Raw genomic sequence first — 16,256 nt, 5'->3', positions numbered from 1 at the left:
ACACAGCGAAGCCCACTGAGCAACACCTCCACACAGACCCTAGAGAGACCCTGGAGTGACACTGAGGAGCGGACACCAGCACACAGAACACAGCAGCACAATGTGTTGGAATCTGTGTATGACCTAATAGTAGTGCAGCGGCGCTCCCGCTGACGTGCTCCCCCTTGTCTATGACCCCCTGGTACCAGTCTTATCTGTAACAGCGTGGGTCCTGGAGGAGCAGCGTGCATGCAGCCTTGATGATCCGCAGCATCAGGGAAATGGCGCCTTCCTGCCTCTGGTCCCGGTCCTGGAAGCCCCGCCCCTCGCAATGGCGCGCGGTCCCTATCTTATACTTGCCACGTTACAACAAACATCAGAAATTTATTGTACAGTCCACACAAAGCCTTGAGATCGTGAGCACTGCGGGGCAAAAGCCCTGAGCCAGTTTGTCCGCGTCGGGCACCGCAGCTCCGGGCCCGTAACCGCCGCGTGACTTGCTGCCAAAACTCCACCGAGGACCCCCTAACCGGGACCCCGGTGTAACACTCACCGCACCTTGTAACTTCGGCATCTGTTAGAGGGTGGCGGCTAGCTGCTGCCGTGGCACACATACTAACGATGTGTGATCAATACCTCAGGAGCTCAGTGTCCCGTCAGCTGGGATTACGAACCATTAACCCTCAGGAGGTTGGTTCGGTCCCCTCTTAGTCCCACGAAGCAGGTAGCTTGGTTGCCAACCAGGACTACCTGAAAGTAATAAACAAAAAAATAAATAAAGGAAACTCTCTGTAGCTCCAGAGACATGCATCCGGCTCCTGGGCAAATTTTTCTAAACTGAGTCTTGTTGGAGGGGCATAGAGGGGAGGAGCCAGCACACACACACACTAAAGGTTTTAAAGTGCCAGGTTCCAATGGACCCTATCTATACCCCATGGTACTAAAGTACAAGACGCCAGTATCGACTAGGACATAAGAGAAATAATGGTGTCCCATAGGAGAATAGTTCCTTTTGAAGGATTTTAATAACTAAACTTTAATCACCTCCCTTAATGATTGTAAACTAAACCTTATTAAATCACCTCCTTAATGATGGTACCTTGGAACTCCCACAGTTTGGGCCTTACTCTGCACGGCCTGCTAATGCGATGCAAACGTATTGAGAAGTTTTTAGCACCAGTGTGCACGCGCATGTCTCGATAAGCGCGGGCTGGCCAATGTGATCGCATCACATTGATGTAAACGCCGCTGCCTGATTGACGGGCAGAGGCATTCGCAAGGCGGTCGGGGTGGTGACACAGCAATGGCGGGGGGGAGGGGGGGGCAGCAACGCGGTGCTGCGGGATTGTGGCGTTGAAAACATGGGCTGGTTCTGGGAGAGGTGCGAGACGTCACATGCGGCCGCTGCAATGTGAAACATGGTGGCATCCTGACTGCCTTCACAGCCAGGCTGCAGAGGCACGGGGTACTTCCCTTATTTAGCGATGCAATTGAATTGCGATCACATCTCTGGCCGCCATTAGCATGCTGGCCGCCTTGCAGAGGATAAGTTTGATAAATATATTAGAAAATATATTCTTAATTTATTCTCTTTGGTAAAGTCTGTATTGCCAGGACGAGGACGGATGCCACTGGTTCTGATCTTCAAACATGGATCGCCTTAGTTAACACATTGGGGGTAATTCCGAGTTGATCGCAGCAGGATTTTTTTTAGCAGTTGGGCAAAACCATGTGCACTGCAGGGGAGGCAGATATAACATGTGCAGAAAGAGTTAGATTTGGGTGGGTTATTTTGTTTCTGTGCATTGTAAATACTGGCTGCTTTATTTTTACACTGCAATTTAGATTTCAGTTTGAACATACCCCACCCAAATATAACACTCTCTGCACATATTATATCTGCCCCCCCCCCCGCAGTTAACATGGTTTTGCCCAACTGCTAACAAATTTGAAGCTGCGATCAACTCAGAATTAGGCCCATTGTCCTTACAAACTACTATTTGCTGTGTAATTTGTTTTGCTGTCCCATTTGCAACACTGTTACTAAGCACTTTTGTTATGTTTATGTACTGATCTTTGAATTCTTTCTGTATGTTTTGTTATGCAAAACTATAAAAATTACTCTACTTAAAAGGATTAGCTGAAGCTTGTAAACGTAGAAAAGTATTTAATGCTATGTGACTTATTTTGTGTGACTAAGTAGAAGATTGATAACTTGGGTCAGTAGTGAACCATATATGATTTTCCTTCATTGCAGAAAATCTTGTGCCAAATATTTTTCTGGAGCTCTTCTTTGTCCTGCAACTGCTCACATCCAGGGCACCGGCGAGCACTGAGGATCGGGACTGCGACCTGGAGAACAGCATTTTAGTAAAAGGTGAATAAGTTCTTTGCCTTCTGCTCAACACTAAGCGTGTTAGAAGGACTGTCTTAGAATGTGTGGAAGATTGTAGATGCCACATTGTTCCTCTATGGTGTCCTATAAGAAGTGGCTATTTGCGTAAATTGGAAAAATTAAATATATATATATATATATATATATATATAGTTAGTTAGTTATTTTTTAGTTATGTTATTAATTAGTTATTTTATTCTGGTAGGACATAGAAGTAAATGTCTTTCTCCGTTCATCAAGACAGAAAAATACTTTTAACCCAGAAAGCTATACTGAATGTAAATTGGATGGTTTTCTAGAACATTGGAATACCACAAAAGTAATTGGAGGGCAGAACAACATTTTTATTTAGCATTGAACGCGCATCGACCTGGGTCCAGCTTATATCTGAAAGGGTTTTCCTGGGTTGACAGTCCCAGGTCCTGTGCCCCTTTAATCAGCCAGGGCTATTCCTGGGATTATCAATCTGGGTTAGTACCCCAACTCCTGTCTGAATGTTATGACCTGGGTCATGCCTCAAAGGAGCTGAATGGCGGGGGACAGTAGTGCTTGGAGATGACACAATCTTCGATCTCCCACTGTAAGACTGAAGACCCGGGTTACTGGTTGACCCGTGTCCGGTGTGAAGGGTGACGACCTGGGAATTACCCGCGTTGTCACCCATGTGTTAACGGGGACATGTACAGCAAGCCCCGGCTTAAACTTGTGCTCCGTGTTCCTTGTCCGAGCTGGGTTGAAACCGGGTTTAATGTTTGAAAAGGGTGTTAGTGACTTATAGAAACTACCAGGATTTCTGAGGATTCGGGGAAAGTATGCATGAAATGTGAACACACATGGGCCCTCATTCCGAGTTGTTCGCTCGCTAGCTGCTTTTAGCAGCATTGCACACGCTAAGCCTCCGCCCTCTGGGAGTGAATCTTAGCTTAGCAGAATTGCGAATGAAAGATTTGCAGAATTGCGAATAGAAATTTCTTAGCAGTTTCTGAGTAGCTCCAGACTTACTCACACATAGCGATCAGTTCAGTCAGTTTCGTTCCTGGTTTGACGTCACAAACACACCCAGCGTTCGCCCAGACACTCCCCCGTTTCTTCAGACACTCCCGCGTTTTTCCCAGAAACGCCAGCGTTTTTTCTCGCACGCCCAGAAAACGGCAAGTTTCCGCCCAGAAACACCCACTTCCTGTCAATCACAGTACTATCACCAGAACGATGAAAAATCCTCGTAATGCCGTGAGTAAAATACCTAACTTTTGTGTAAAATAACCATGCGCTCTGCGAACCTTGCGCAGTAAGCGACTAATCGCAATATAGCGAAAATCGACAACGAGCGAACAACTCTGAATGACCCCCATGATTCCCAGTAGCTAAGGTCAGGCAAATATAGATATATGTATTTATTCTTAACTTTTTTTATTTCGAGGTTCTGCCAAAATAAAGGCAGGGTAAATTCAATGCAACGGAAGAAAAGGATGAGTCTTAGATAAATTGTGGACCTTTAATGTCAGGAATCATCCTAAATAACTCCATTTGTAAATGTGATAGGGCGACCAGGCATCTTAATGTGTGTGTTAAACCATTTTGTAAACTAGGGGATATGAGGAGGAGCTTAAAAAGTGAAAGGGAGGAGATGTGTTGTTTAAGGTATAAATCATATTACTCTGTAGAATCTAATATGTCTGAAAGGGATAAAATATGGAAGGCCTAAAGCATTCAATGCTCCCAACGCATAAATAAAATCTTTTGTGGAAATCATTTTGAACTTTGTTTTGTTATTCATTCACCAGAATCCCCCGTTACCCCCCACCCCACCGTTTTTTGTCGCTGGCGGCATCAGCAAGTGTGTATGCATTTCCCTGTCACCGTGTCCCTTCGCGAACGACATCGCCGGGTACACGCCATCGTCCAGTGTGTACCCGGCATTAGACTTTCAGTCCTGGTGATATTCTGTCTAGCTGCTTGAAAAATAAATAATAGTTATTTCTCTAACGTCCTAGTGGATGCTGGGGACTCCGTAAGGACCATGGGGAATAGACGGGCTCCGCAGGAGACTGGGCACTCTAAAGAAAGATTTAGTACTACCTGGTGTGCACTGGCTCCTCCCTCTATGCCCCTCCTCCAGACCTCAGTTAGAATCTGTGCCCGGACAGAGCTGGGTGCTTTTAGTGTTCTCTCCTGAGCTTGCTTGCTTGAAAGTATTTTAGTTTAGGTTTTTTATTTTCAGAGAGCTTCTGCTGGCAACAGACTCTCTGCTACGTGGGACTGAGGGGAGAGAAGCAAACCTACTAACTGCGGCTAGGTTGCGCTTCTTAGGTTACTGGACACCATTAGCTCCAGAGGGATCGAACACAGGTACCTAACCTTGATCGTCTGTTCCCGGAGCCGCGCCGCCGTCCCCCTCGCAGAGCCAGAAGTACAGAAGCAGCAGAAGCATGAAGACATCGAAATCGGCGGCAGAAGACTCCTGTCTTCACTTAAGGTAGCGCACAGCCACACACTCCGGTCACTGTAGGGTGCAGGGCGCAGGGGTGGGCGCCCTGGGCAGCAATTAAGGTACCTTTTGGCAAAATAATACATATATCCAGTCAGGCACTGGATATATGTTCGAGCCCCAGCCATTTTTTACACATAGAAGCGGGACAGAAGCCCGCCGCTGAGGGGGCGGGGCCTTCTTCCTCAGCACACCAGCGCCATTTTCTCTTCACAGCTCCGCTGGAAAGACGCTCCCCAGGCTCTCCCCTGCAGTATCCAGGTGCAAAAAGGGTAAAAAAGAGAGGGGGGGGCACATAAATTTAGGCGCAAACGATCACAAACAGCAGCTACTGGGTAATCACTAAATTACAGTGTAATCCCTGGGTTATATAGCGCTGGGGTGTGTGCTGGCATACTCTCTCTCTGTCTCCCCAAAAGCCTTTGTGGGGTCCTGTCCTCAGTCAGAGCATTCCCTGTGTGTGTGTGCGGTGTGTCGGTACGTCAGTGTCGACATGTTTGATGAGGAAGGATATGTGGAGGCGGAACAAGTGCAGATGAATGAGGGGTCGCCGCCGACGGTGCCGACACCTGATTGGATGGATATGTGGAAGGTGTTAAATGATAATGTAAGCTCCTTGCATAACAGGTTGGATAAAGCTGTAGCCTTGGGACAGTCAGGGTCTCAACCCATGCCTGATCCTACAATGCAGAGGCCGTCAGGGTCTCACAAGCGCCCACTATCCCAGATGGTTGTCACAGATGCCGACACGGAGTCTGACTCCAGTGTCGATGACGATGATGCAAAGTTGCAGCCTAAAATGACTAGAGCCATCCGCTACATGATTATAGCAATGAAGGATATATTGCACATATCAGAGGAAAACCCTATCCCTGACAAGAGGGTTTATATGTATGGGGAGAAAAAGCAAGAAGTGACTTTTCCCCCTTTACATGAATTAAATGAATTATGTGAAAAAGCGTGGGATTCCCCTGATAGGAAAGTAGTAATTTCCAAGAGATTACTGATGGCGTATCCTTTCCCGCCAACGGACAGGTTACGCTGGGAATCCTCCCCTAGGGTAGACAAGGCGTTGACACGCTTATCTAAGAAGGTGGCCCTGCCGTCTCAGGATACGGCCGCCATAAAGGATCCTGCGGATAGAAAGCAGGAAGCTATCCTGAAGTCTGTTTATACACATTCTGGTACTCTACTGAGACCAGCAATTGCTTCGGCCTGGATGTGTAGTGTTGTAGCAGCATGGACTGATAATCTCTCGGAGGAGATAGATACCCTGGACAGGGAAACTGTTCTACTGACCCTGGGACATATCAAGGACGCTGTCCTATATATGCGCGATGCCCAGAGGGACATTTGCCTGCTGGGCTCTAGAATAAACGCAATGTCCATTTCTGACAGAAGGGTCTTATGGACTCGGCAATGGACAGGGGATGCCGACTCTAAAAAACACATGGAGGTTTTGCCTTATAAGGGTGAGGAATTATTTGGGGTCGGTCTCTCGGACCTAGTTTCCACTGCTACGGCAGGGAAGTCAAATTTCTTGCCTTATGTTCCCTCACAGCCGAAGAAAGCAGCGTATTACCAAATGCAGTCCTTTCGTTCGCAAAAGAGCAAGAAAGTCAGAGGGGCATCCTTTCTTGCCAGATGCAGGGGTAGAGGAAAAAAGCTGCACCATGCAGCTAGTTCCCAGGAACAAAAGTCCTCCCCGGCTTCCACTAAATCCACCGCATGACGCTGGGGCTCCACAGGCGGAGCCAGGAGCGGTAGGGGCGCGTCTCCGAAATTTCAGCCACCAGTGGGTTCGCTCACAGGTGGATCCTTGGGCTATACAAATTGTGTCTCAGGGATACAAGCTGGAGTTCGAAGTGACGCCCCCTCACCGTTACCTAAAATCGGCCTTGCCAGCTTCCCCCATGGAAAGGGAGTTAGTGCTGGCGGCAATTCACAAGCTATACCTCCAGCAGGTGGTAGTAAAGGTTCCCCTCCTTCAACAGGGAAGGGGTTACTATTCCACTATGTTTGTGGTACCGAAACCGGACGGTTCGGTCAGACCCATCTTGAATTTAAAATCCCTGAATATTTATCTGAGGAAATTCAAGTTCAAAATGGAGTCGCTCAGAGCGGTCATTGCAAGCCTGGAAGAGGGGGATTTCATGGTGTCTCTGGACATCAAGGATGCTTACTTGCATGTCCCCATTTATCCGCCTCATCAAGAGTACCTCAGGTTTGTGGTACAGGACTGTCATTACCAATTCCAGACGCTGCCGTTTGGCCTGTCCACGGCACCGAGAATATTTACCAAGGTGATGGCGGAGATGATAGTGCTCCTTCGGAAGCAAGGAGTTACAATTTGGACGATTTCCTCATAAAGGCGAGGTCCAGGGAGCAGTTACTGATCAGCGTAGCACACTCTCAGGAAGTGTTGCGGCAGCACGGCTGAATTCTGAATATTCCAAAGTCGCAGCTGATCCCTACGAAGCGTCTGCCCTTCCTGGGCATGATTCTGGATACAGGCCAGAAGAAGGTATTTCTCCCGGAGGAGAAGGCTCAGGAGCTTGTGATTCTGGTCAGGGACCTCCTGAAACCAAAACAGGTGTTGGTGCATCACTGCACGCGAGTCCTGGGAAAGATGGTGGCGTCATACGAAGCCATTCCCTTCGGCAGGTTCCATGCCAGGATCTTTCAGTGGGATCTGTTGGACAAGTGGTCCGGATCGCATCTTCAGATGCATCGGCTGATCACCCTGGCCCCCAGGGCCAGGGTGTCTCTTCTGTGGTGGCTGCAGAGTGCTCACATCCTCGAGGGCCGCAGGTTCGGCATACAGGACTGGGTCCTGGTGACCACGGATGCAAGCCTCCGAGGATGGGGGGCAGTCACTCAGGGAAGAAACTTCCAAGGGCTGTGGTCAAGTCAGGAGACTTGTCTGCACATAAATATCCTAGAACTAAGGGCCATATACAACGCCCTAAGCCAAGCGGAGCCTCTGCTTCGAGACCAACCAGTGCTGATTCAGTCAGACAACATCACTGCAGTGGCCCATGTCAACCGACAGGGCGGCACAAGAAGCAGGGGGGCGATGGCAGAAGCCACCAGGATTCTTCGTTGGGCGGAGAATCACGTGCAAGCACTGTCAGCAGTGTTCATGCTGGGGGTCGACAACTGGGAAGCAGACTTCCTCAGCAGACACGACCTCCACCCGGGAGAGTGGGGACTTCATCAAGAAGTCTTCACGCTGATTGCAAATCGATGGGAACTCCCACAGGTGGACATGATGGCGTCACGCCTCAACAAAAAGCTAAACAGGTATTGCGCCAGGTCAAGGGACCCTCAGGCGATAGCTGTGGACGCACTAGTAACACCATGGGTGTTCCAGTCGGTCTATGTGTTTCCTCCTCTTCCTCTCATACCCAAGGTGCTGAGAATTGTAAGAAAAATAGGAGTGCGAACAATATTCATTGCTCCGGATTGGCCAAGGAGGACTTGGTACCCGGAACGGCAAGAAATGCTCACAGAGGACCCATGGCCTCTGCCTCTCAGACAGGACCTGTTACAACAAGGCACAAGAAAATAAGGGATCCCTTCTGCGCTCATCCAACAACAATAAACAGTAATGCAATAAATGATAGGTTCCCAATGGATAAGTCTATGACTAAATTATAGTCTCTTTTAGTTCTTATACAAAGCGGAAGTGCTGGATGTAGGGAGACTCAATGCATACCGTACTCACAAGGAGTCGTGGTATGTCCCGCATGTAGAGGTGTCTTAAGTCGCTTGGTTCTTCTTTACCTTCTCCGAGGTGGAAAGTTCTTATCCTCGTAGTTGGATGACCTTAAATGCAGAGATCTGACCCATCTGACGTCACCCGTGACCGTTACCCATCCCTGACAGCACCACCTCTACATGCGGGACATACCACGACTCCTTGTGAGTACGGTATGCATTGAGTCTCCCTACATCCAGCACTTCCGCTTTGTATAAGAACTAAAAGAGACTATAATTTAGTCATAGACTTATCCATTGGGAACCTATCATTTATTGCATTACTGTTTATTGTTGTTGGATGAGCGCAGAAGGGATCCCTTATTTTCTTGTGCATTGTGTTCCAGGGTGATTGAGTGATCATCTGTTGGTATCCCTACTGCAGCTCTCTGAGGCGCAGCAGTCCTCTACCTCCCCTTTTTTAGACTGTTACAACAAGGGCCCTGTCTGTTCCAAGACTTACCGCGGCTGCGTTTGACGGCATGGCGGTTGAACGCCGGATCCTAGCGGAAAGGGGCATTCCGGATGAAGTTATTCCTACGCTGATAAAGGCTAGGAAAGACGTGACAGCAAAACATTATCACCGTATATGGCGAAAATATGTTGCTTGGTGTGAGGCCAGGAAGGCCCCTACAGAGGAATTCCAGCTGGGTCGATTCCTGCACTTCCTACAGTCAGGAGTGACTATGGGCCTAAAATTAGGATCCATAAAGGTCCAGATTTCGGCCCTATCCATTTTCTTTCAAAAGGAACTGGCTTCACTGCCTGAGGTTCAGACGTTTGTTAAGGGAGTGCTGCATATTTAGCCCCCTTTTGTGCCACCAGTGGCACCTTGGGATCTTAACGTGCTCTTGGGTTTCCTGAAATCCCACTGGTTTGAGCCACTTAAGACCGTGGAGCTAAAGTATCTCACATGGAAAGTGGTCATGCTGTTGGCCTTAGCGTCGGCTAGGCGTGTGTCAGAATTGGCGGCTTTGTCATGTAAAAGCCCCTATCTGGTTTTTCATATGGACAGGGCAGAATTGCGGACTCGTCCGCAATTTCTACCAAAGGTTGTGTCTTCGTTTCATTTGAACCAACCTATTGTGGTGCCTGCGGCTACTCGTGACTTGGAGGATTCCAAGTTGCTGGACGTGGTCCGGGCCTTGAGGATTTATGTTAACAGAACGGCTGGAGTCAGGAACACTGACTCGCTGTTTATCCTGTATGCATCCAACAAGCTGGGTGCTCCTGCTTCAAAGCAAACTATTGTGCGCTGGATCTGTAAGACGATTCAGCAGGCTCATTCTGCGGCAGGATTGCCGCATCCAAAATCAGTGAAAGCCCACTCCACAAGGAAGGTGGGCTCTTCCTGGGCGGCTGCCCGAGGGGTCTCGGCATTACAGCTTTGCCACTTTGCTACTTGGTCGGGTTCAAACACTTTTGCAAAATTCTACAAGTTTGATACCCTGGCTGAGAAGGACCTTGTGTTTGCCCATTCGGTGCTGCAGAGTCATCCGCACTCTCCCGCCCGTTTGGAGGCTTTGGTATAATCCCCATGGTCCTTACGGAGTCCCCAGCATCCACTAGGACGTTAGAGAAAATAAGATTTTACTCACCGGTAAATCTATTTCTCGTAGTCCGTAGTGGATGCTGGGCGCCCGTCCCAAGTGCGGACTTTCTGCAATACGTGTATATAGTTATTGCTTAATAAAGGGTTATGTTATATTGGCATCCTTTGGTTGATGCTATGTTGTTTGTTCATACTGTTAACTGGGTAAGGTTATCACAAGTTATACGGTGTGATTGGTGTGGCTGGTATGAGTCTTACCCTGGATTCCAAAATCCTTTCCTTGTAATGTCAGCTCTTCCGGGGCACAGTTTCCTTAACTGAGGTCTGGAGGAGGGGCATAGAGGGAGGAGCCAGTGCACACCAGGTAGTACTAAATCTTTCTTAGAGTGCCCAGTCTCCTGCGGAGCCCGTCTATTCCCCATGGTCCTTACGGAGTCCCCAGCATCCACTACGGACTACGAGATATAGATTTACCGGTGAGTAAAATCTTATTTTTTCTCATTCAGGCTGGGGGACAGTGGGCCATGGGGTTGCCGTGGGAGGGCTGTTTGGTTCTGCGCCTGGGATGCAGATTTGGAATCCAAACGTTCCTTGGAATTTCTTCCGTATGGCGGGGTAAGTTTTTATGGGCCCGAGTTGGGTATTTTTATTGCCCAGGCTGCCGGTGGGAAAAGACTTTTCTTCTTCAGGGTCCATAGTCTCCACAGGGAAAACATTGAGCTGTAGGTGGTTGGATAGGACCGGGCACCAAACAGTTATGTTTTTGAGCTCCCAGGATGCTCTGTTCCGTCCCCTGCTAAATTCCGCCTCCAGCCCAGACTATCCAGTTTCGTTTTGGTGCCGGCAGGAGCTGGATGCACCATTTAACTGTGGGGCCGCTCCTAAGCAGCCCCAAGCTTTTATTTTAAGCTTTCTTTTACTTTCATTTTACTTTTTTAACGCAAGCAGAGCTAGGCATTCCTAAGGATGCCAGCGCTGGTGCTCCTTCAACTCCCCGCAACACCAGTGAGTGGACTGGTGATTGCGGTGGGCACCACGGAGCTCTGTTAGCTGGCTCCCTGGGGACCCCAGACTGCAGTCGGAGAACGGGAATAAAAAGTAAAGTGGGTCCCTGCTTGCGGGACTTGCGTCTGTTTGTGCAGTCTCATCTTCGGTCATGAAGACGGACCAGAGGTGCTGATGTTGTCTGGGACCCCACTAGTCCACCAGGGCAACTATTTACTTCCGCTAGGGTTTTGTAAGATGCCAGTGGCCCTTGGAGATTCACGTCAACATACGTGAGGTCAGCTCTCTCCCGGTGGGCCCTCCCCCAGCTCAGGGTGCAATTCTGTAGCGGCTTCCTACCTCTGAGCTTCTCTCCTCTCCAGGCTATTAGGGATGTGTTACACATTACTGACAAACAACCTGAACAGGTAGAGGAGGCTTACTTTACAGACAATACAAAGGCCTCTCTGATCTTCCCTGCGTCTAAGGAATTAAACGCATTATTTGAAAAATCCTAGGAAAATCCAGAGAAAAAATGACAGATTCCAAAGAGGGTTCTTGTGGCTTTTCCTTTCCCTGAGGTTGATAGGAAAAAGTGTGAAAACCCGCCTATAGTAGACGCTTCTGTATCTAGACTGTCTAAAAAGGTGGTTTTACCTGTCCCGGGGTCTACCGCTTTGAAGGAACCGGCAGACCGCAAGATTAAAACTACGCTCAAATCCATATACACTGCTTCAGGAGTGGCGTTAAGACCCACTATTGCCTGTGCATGGATTTCTAAAGCCATAGTAAAGTGGTCAGGCACATTACTAGAGGACTTAGATTCTATGGATAGAAGTGACATTGAATTGTTTTTACGTAACATACAGGATTCTGCGGGGTTTCATGGTGGAGGCCATGAAGGACCTGGGTAATCTGACTGCAAGGACATCGTCCTTGGCCGTCTCAGCACACAGGGGACTCTGGCTACGCCAATGGTCTGCAGACGCGGAATCCAGGAGAAGTGTGGAGAACCTACCCTTCACAGGTCAGGCTCCATTTGGGGAAGCATTGGATGTGTGGATCTCCACGGCAACCGATGGTAAGTCAGCCTTTCTTCCCTCAGCCTCTCAGATGGCGAAGAAACCTTTTTCTACGTCCTCTGTGCAGTCCTTTCGGTCTGCAAAAGCTAAAAAGTCCAGGACTCCTACCAATTTCTTCAGAGGTGGGCGAGCAAAATCCAAAAAAACGGCACCCGCATGTTCCCAAGACCAGAAACCTGCCTCTGTGTCCTCAAAATCCTCAGCATGATGGTGGACCTCCCTGCCTGGAGAACAGGCAGGTGGGAGCGAGGCTCAGACGTTTCAGTCACGTCTGGGTGTTGTCCGGTCTGGATCCCTGGGCACAGGATATTGTGTCCCAGGGGTACAAACTGGAGTTTCAAGAGCTCCCACGCCACAGGTTCTTCAAATCAGGCCTGCCAGCTTTGCCTGACAGATGGGGCTATCCTTCAGGAAGCCATTCACAACTTGGAAAGGTCAGATATAATTGTTCCAGTTCCACCTAATATGGAAAACCAGGGTTACTATTCAAACCTGTTTGTGGTATCGAAACCGGATGGTTCGGTCAGGCCAATTTTGAACCTGAAGTCGCTAAACCCTTATCTGAGGGAATTCAAGTTCAAAATGGAGTCTCTGAGAGCGGTGATCTCAGGGCTGGAGGAGGGAGAGTTTCTGGTATCCTTGGACATCAAGGATGCGTACCTCCACATTCCGATTTGGCCGCAACACCAGGTTTATCTCAGATTTGCGCTGTTGGGCTGTCACTATCCGTTCCAGGCACTGCCATTCGGCCTCTCCACAGCACCGAGGGTGTTCACCAAGGTAATGGCAGAGATGATGATTCTCCTCCGCAGGCAGGGGGTGAATGTAATTCCTTATCTGGACGATTTGCTGATAAAGTAATCTTCCAGGGAAAGGTTATTACAGTCCATTGCTCTCACGACTTGATTGCTCAGGGAACATGGATGGATCCTGAATCTTCCAAAATCACATTTGGAGCCGACAAGGAGATTGTCTTTCCTAGGGATGATCCCCGACACGGAAGTGCAGAGGGTATTTCTACCGGTGGAAAAGGCGTTGGTGATCCAAGCTACGGTCCGGGATGTCTTGAAGCCTATCCGGGTATCGGTTCGTCAGTGCATTCGCCTTCTGGGGAAGATGGTTTCCTCCTACGAGGCTCTTCAGTACGGAAGATTTCATGCACAGTCCTTCCAACTGGATCTTCTGGACAAGTGGTCGGGATCTCATCTGCACATGCACCAGAGAATAAGTCTGTCGCCAAAAGCCAGGATTTCACTAGAGGGCCACAGGTTTGTCATTCAGAACTGTATCCTTCTAACCATGGATGCAAGTGTCAGAGGTTGGGGTGCAGTCACCCAAGGGGAGACCTTCCAAGGAAGTTGGTCAAGTCTGGAATCCATTCTTCCAATCAACATTCTGGAACTAAGAGCCGTGCACAACGGTCTTCTACAAGCGGCACATCTTCTACAAGATCGGCCCATTCAGGTCCAGTCGAACAATGTAACGACGGTGGCCTACATAAACCAACAGGGCGGAACGAAGAGCAGAGCTGCAATGTCAGAGGTAAAAAGAATCATCCTCTGAGCAGAAATGCTCACGTTGGCGATGTCAGCAATCTTCATTCCGGGAGTGGACAACTGGGAAGCGGACTTGCTCAGCAGACACGATCTCCATCCAGGAAAGTGGGGGCCTCCATCTGGAGGTGTTCACGGAGGTGACAAATCTTTGGGGTGTACCTCAGATAGACATAATGGCCTCCCGTCTCAACAAGAAGCTTTGGAGGTACTGTTCCAGGTCAAGAGACCCTCAAGCAGTGGCGGTGGACGCCCTGGTGACTCCGTGGGTGTTCCAGTCAGTATACGTGTTAACTCCACTTCCACTCATTCCAAGGATTCTAAAACTCGTAAAGAGAACAAGAGTTCAGGCAATCCTCATCGCTCCGGACTGGCCAAGAAGGGCTTGGTACGCGGATCTTCTGGATCTACTGCTGGAAGATCCGAGGCCTCTTCCTCTTCGGGAGGACCTGCTGCAACAGGGGCCGTTCGCTTATCAAGACTTACCACGGCTACGTTTGACGGCATGGTGGTTGAACGCCAGATATTAGCTCAGAAGGGCATTCAGATACAAGGTTATTCCTACCCTGATACAGGCTTGGAAAGGAGTAACGTCTAAACATTACCATCGCATTTGGAAAAAGTATGTATCTTGGTGTGAATCCAAGAAGTTTCCTACGGTGGAGTTTCAACTGGGACGGTTTCTCCTCTTCCTGCAAACAGGTGTGGATATGGGCCTGAGTTTGGGATCCATAAAGGTCCAGATTTCGGCATTATCCAGTTTCTTCCAGAAACAACTGGCTTCCCTCCCTGGAGTTCAGACTTTTTTGAAAGGGGTTCTGCACATCCAGCCTCCCTTAGTGCCGCCTACGGCACCTTGGGATCTTAACGTGGTGTTACAGTTCCTCCAATCGGATTGGTTCGAGCCTCTACAGGAGGTTGAGGTCAAGTTTCTGACGTGGAAGGCTGTCACTTTGTTGGCCTTAGCTTTTGCTAGACGTGTGTCGGAGTTGGGGGCTTTGTCATGTAAAAGCCCCTACTTGATCTTCCATGAAGATAGAGCTGAGCTCCGGACACGTCAGCAGTTACTTCCAAAGGTTGTGTCGGCATTTCATATCAACCAACCTATTGTGGTGCCAGTTGCTACTAACTACTCAATTCCGTCAAAGTCCTTGGATGTTGTACGGACTCTGAAAATCTATGTGAAGAGGACTGCTCGTCACAGAAAATCGGACTCTCTGTTTGTCCTGTATGATCCCAAGAAAATTGGGTGTCCTGCTTCTAAGCAGACGATCTCTCGCTGGATCAGGGTCACTATCCAGCATGCATTTTCTATGGCAGGATTGCCGTGTCCTAAATCTGTTAAGGCCCACTCTACTCGTAAGGTGCGTTCTTCCTGGGCGGCTGCCCGGGGTGTCTCGGCTTTACAGCTTTGCCGAGCGGCTACTTGGTCAGGGTTGAACCCGTTTATGAAGTTCTACAAGTTCGATACTTTGGCCACTGAGGACCTAAAGTTTGGTCAATCAGTTCTGCAGGAGCCTCCGCGCTCTCCCTCCCGTTCTGGGAGCTTTGGTACATCCCCATGGTACTAATATGGACCCCAGCATCCTCTAGGACGTAAGAGAAAATAAGATTTTAATTACCTACCGGTAAATCCTTTTCTCGTAGTCCGTAGAGGATGCTGGGTGCCCACCCAGCGCTTTGTGATCCTGCAGTAGTTACTTGGTTCAGTACTGCTTTGTTCTTGGTTAAGTACAGTTTGTTACTTCGTTAAGTATTCTTGTTCAGCTGATGCTGAGTTTTCAAGCTGGTTAGCTTGGTTTGCCTTGTATGTGTGAGCTGGTGTGAATCTCGCCACTATCTGTGTTAAGTCCTTCTCTCGAAGTGGTCCGTCTCCTCGGGCACAGTTTCTAGACTGGGTCTGGTAGGAGGGGCATAGAGGGAGGAGCCAGCCCACACTATTAAAGTCTTAAAGTGCCCATGGCTCCTGGTGGACCCGTCTATACCCCATGGTACTAATATGGACCCCAGCATCCTTTACGGACTACGAGAAAAGGATTTACCAGTAGGTAATTAAAATCCTATTTTCATTGCACAAGCCAAATGTGCGCTTTGGGTGTACGCCAAATACTAGAATTAGTATTGTTAAAATTAGCATGTTAAACCCTTTTTGTGAATTACTTGCTAGCAATATTACTAGCTTTATGTATAGCCACCATAATGCCAGTGGGTAACTGGTTGAGTGTTCTGTGACTTTTCTGCATGTTGTGCTGTTCACTGCTTTCTAGGTTTGTATTACGTGTTTGATCTAATGTGTATATGCTCCTTTTATTTTACAGATGCTGTGGAGCGGCAACACTTTCAAAGTATTCACAACTGTGTCTTTTTTGCGGTTTCAGTCCTCGACTTCCAGTTTACGTATGTTTCTTTTCACATTTTGGAATCTCGTGTACTGTATATACAGACGTGTCCTTAGAAACTTTTG

General features: G+C 48.6%; 1 protein-coding gene across 2 annotated transcripts in view; it reads left to right on the top strand.

Annotated features, from left to right (window-relative positions):
- Positions 1-16,256, top strand: part of CDAN1 (codanin 1) — a 390,144-nt gene that overhangs the window by 46,338 nt on the left and 327,550 nt on the right. For both annotated transcript variants that reach the window (XM_063947654.1, XM_063947653.1), the window contains exons 5-6: positions 2,237-2,356; positions 16,111-16,189. In XM_063947654.1, the coding sequence (XP_063803724.1) occupies positions 2,237-2,356; positions 16,111-16,189 (199 nt within the window). The remainder of the gene's footprint in view (positions 1-2,236; positions 2,357-16,110; positions 16,190-16,256) is intronic.

The sequence above is a fragment of the Pseudophryne corroboree genome, chromosome 12, assembly GCF_028390025.1.
Source record: "Pseudophryne corroboree isolate aPseCor3 chromosome 12, aPseCor3.hap2, whole genome shotgun sequence".
NCBI lineage: Eukaryota > Metazoa > Chordata > Amphibia > Anura > Myobatrachidae > Pseudophryne > Pseudophryne corroboree.
The sequence above is the reverse complement of the archived record's forward strand: the minus strand, read 5'-3'. Positions and strand labels throughout refer to the sequence as shown.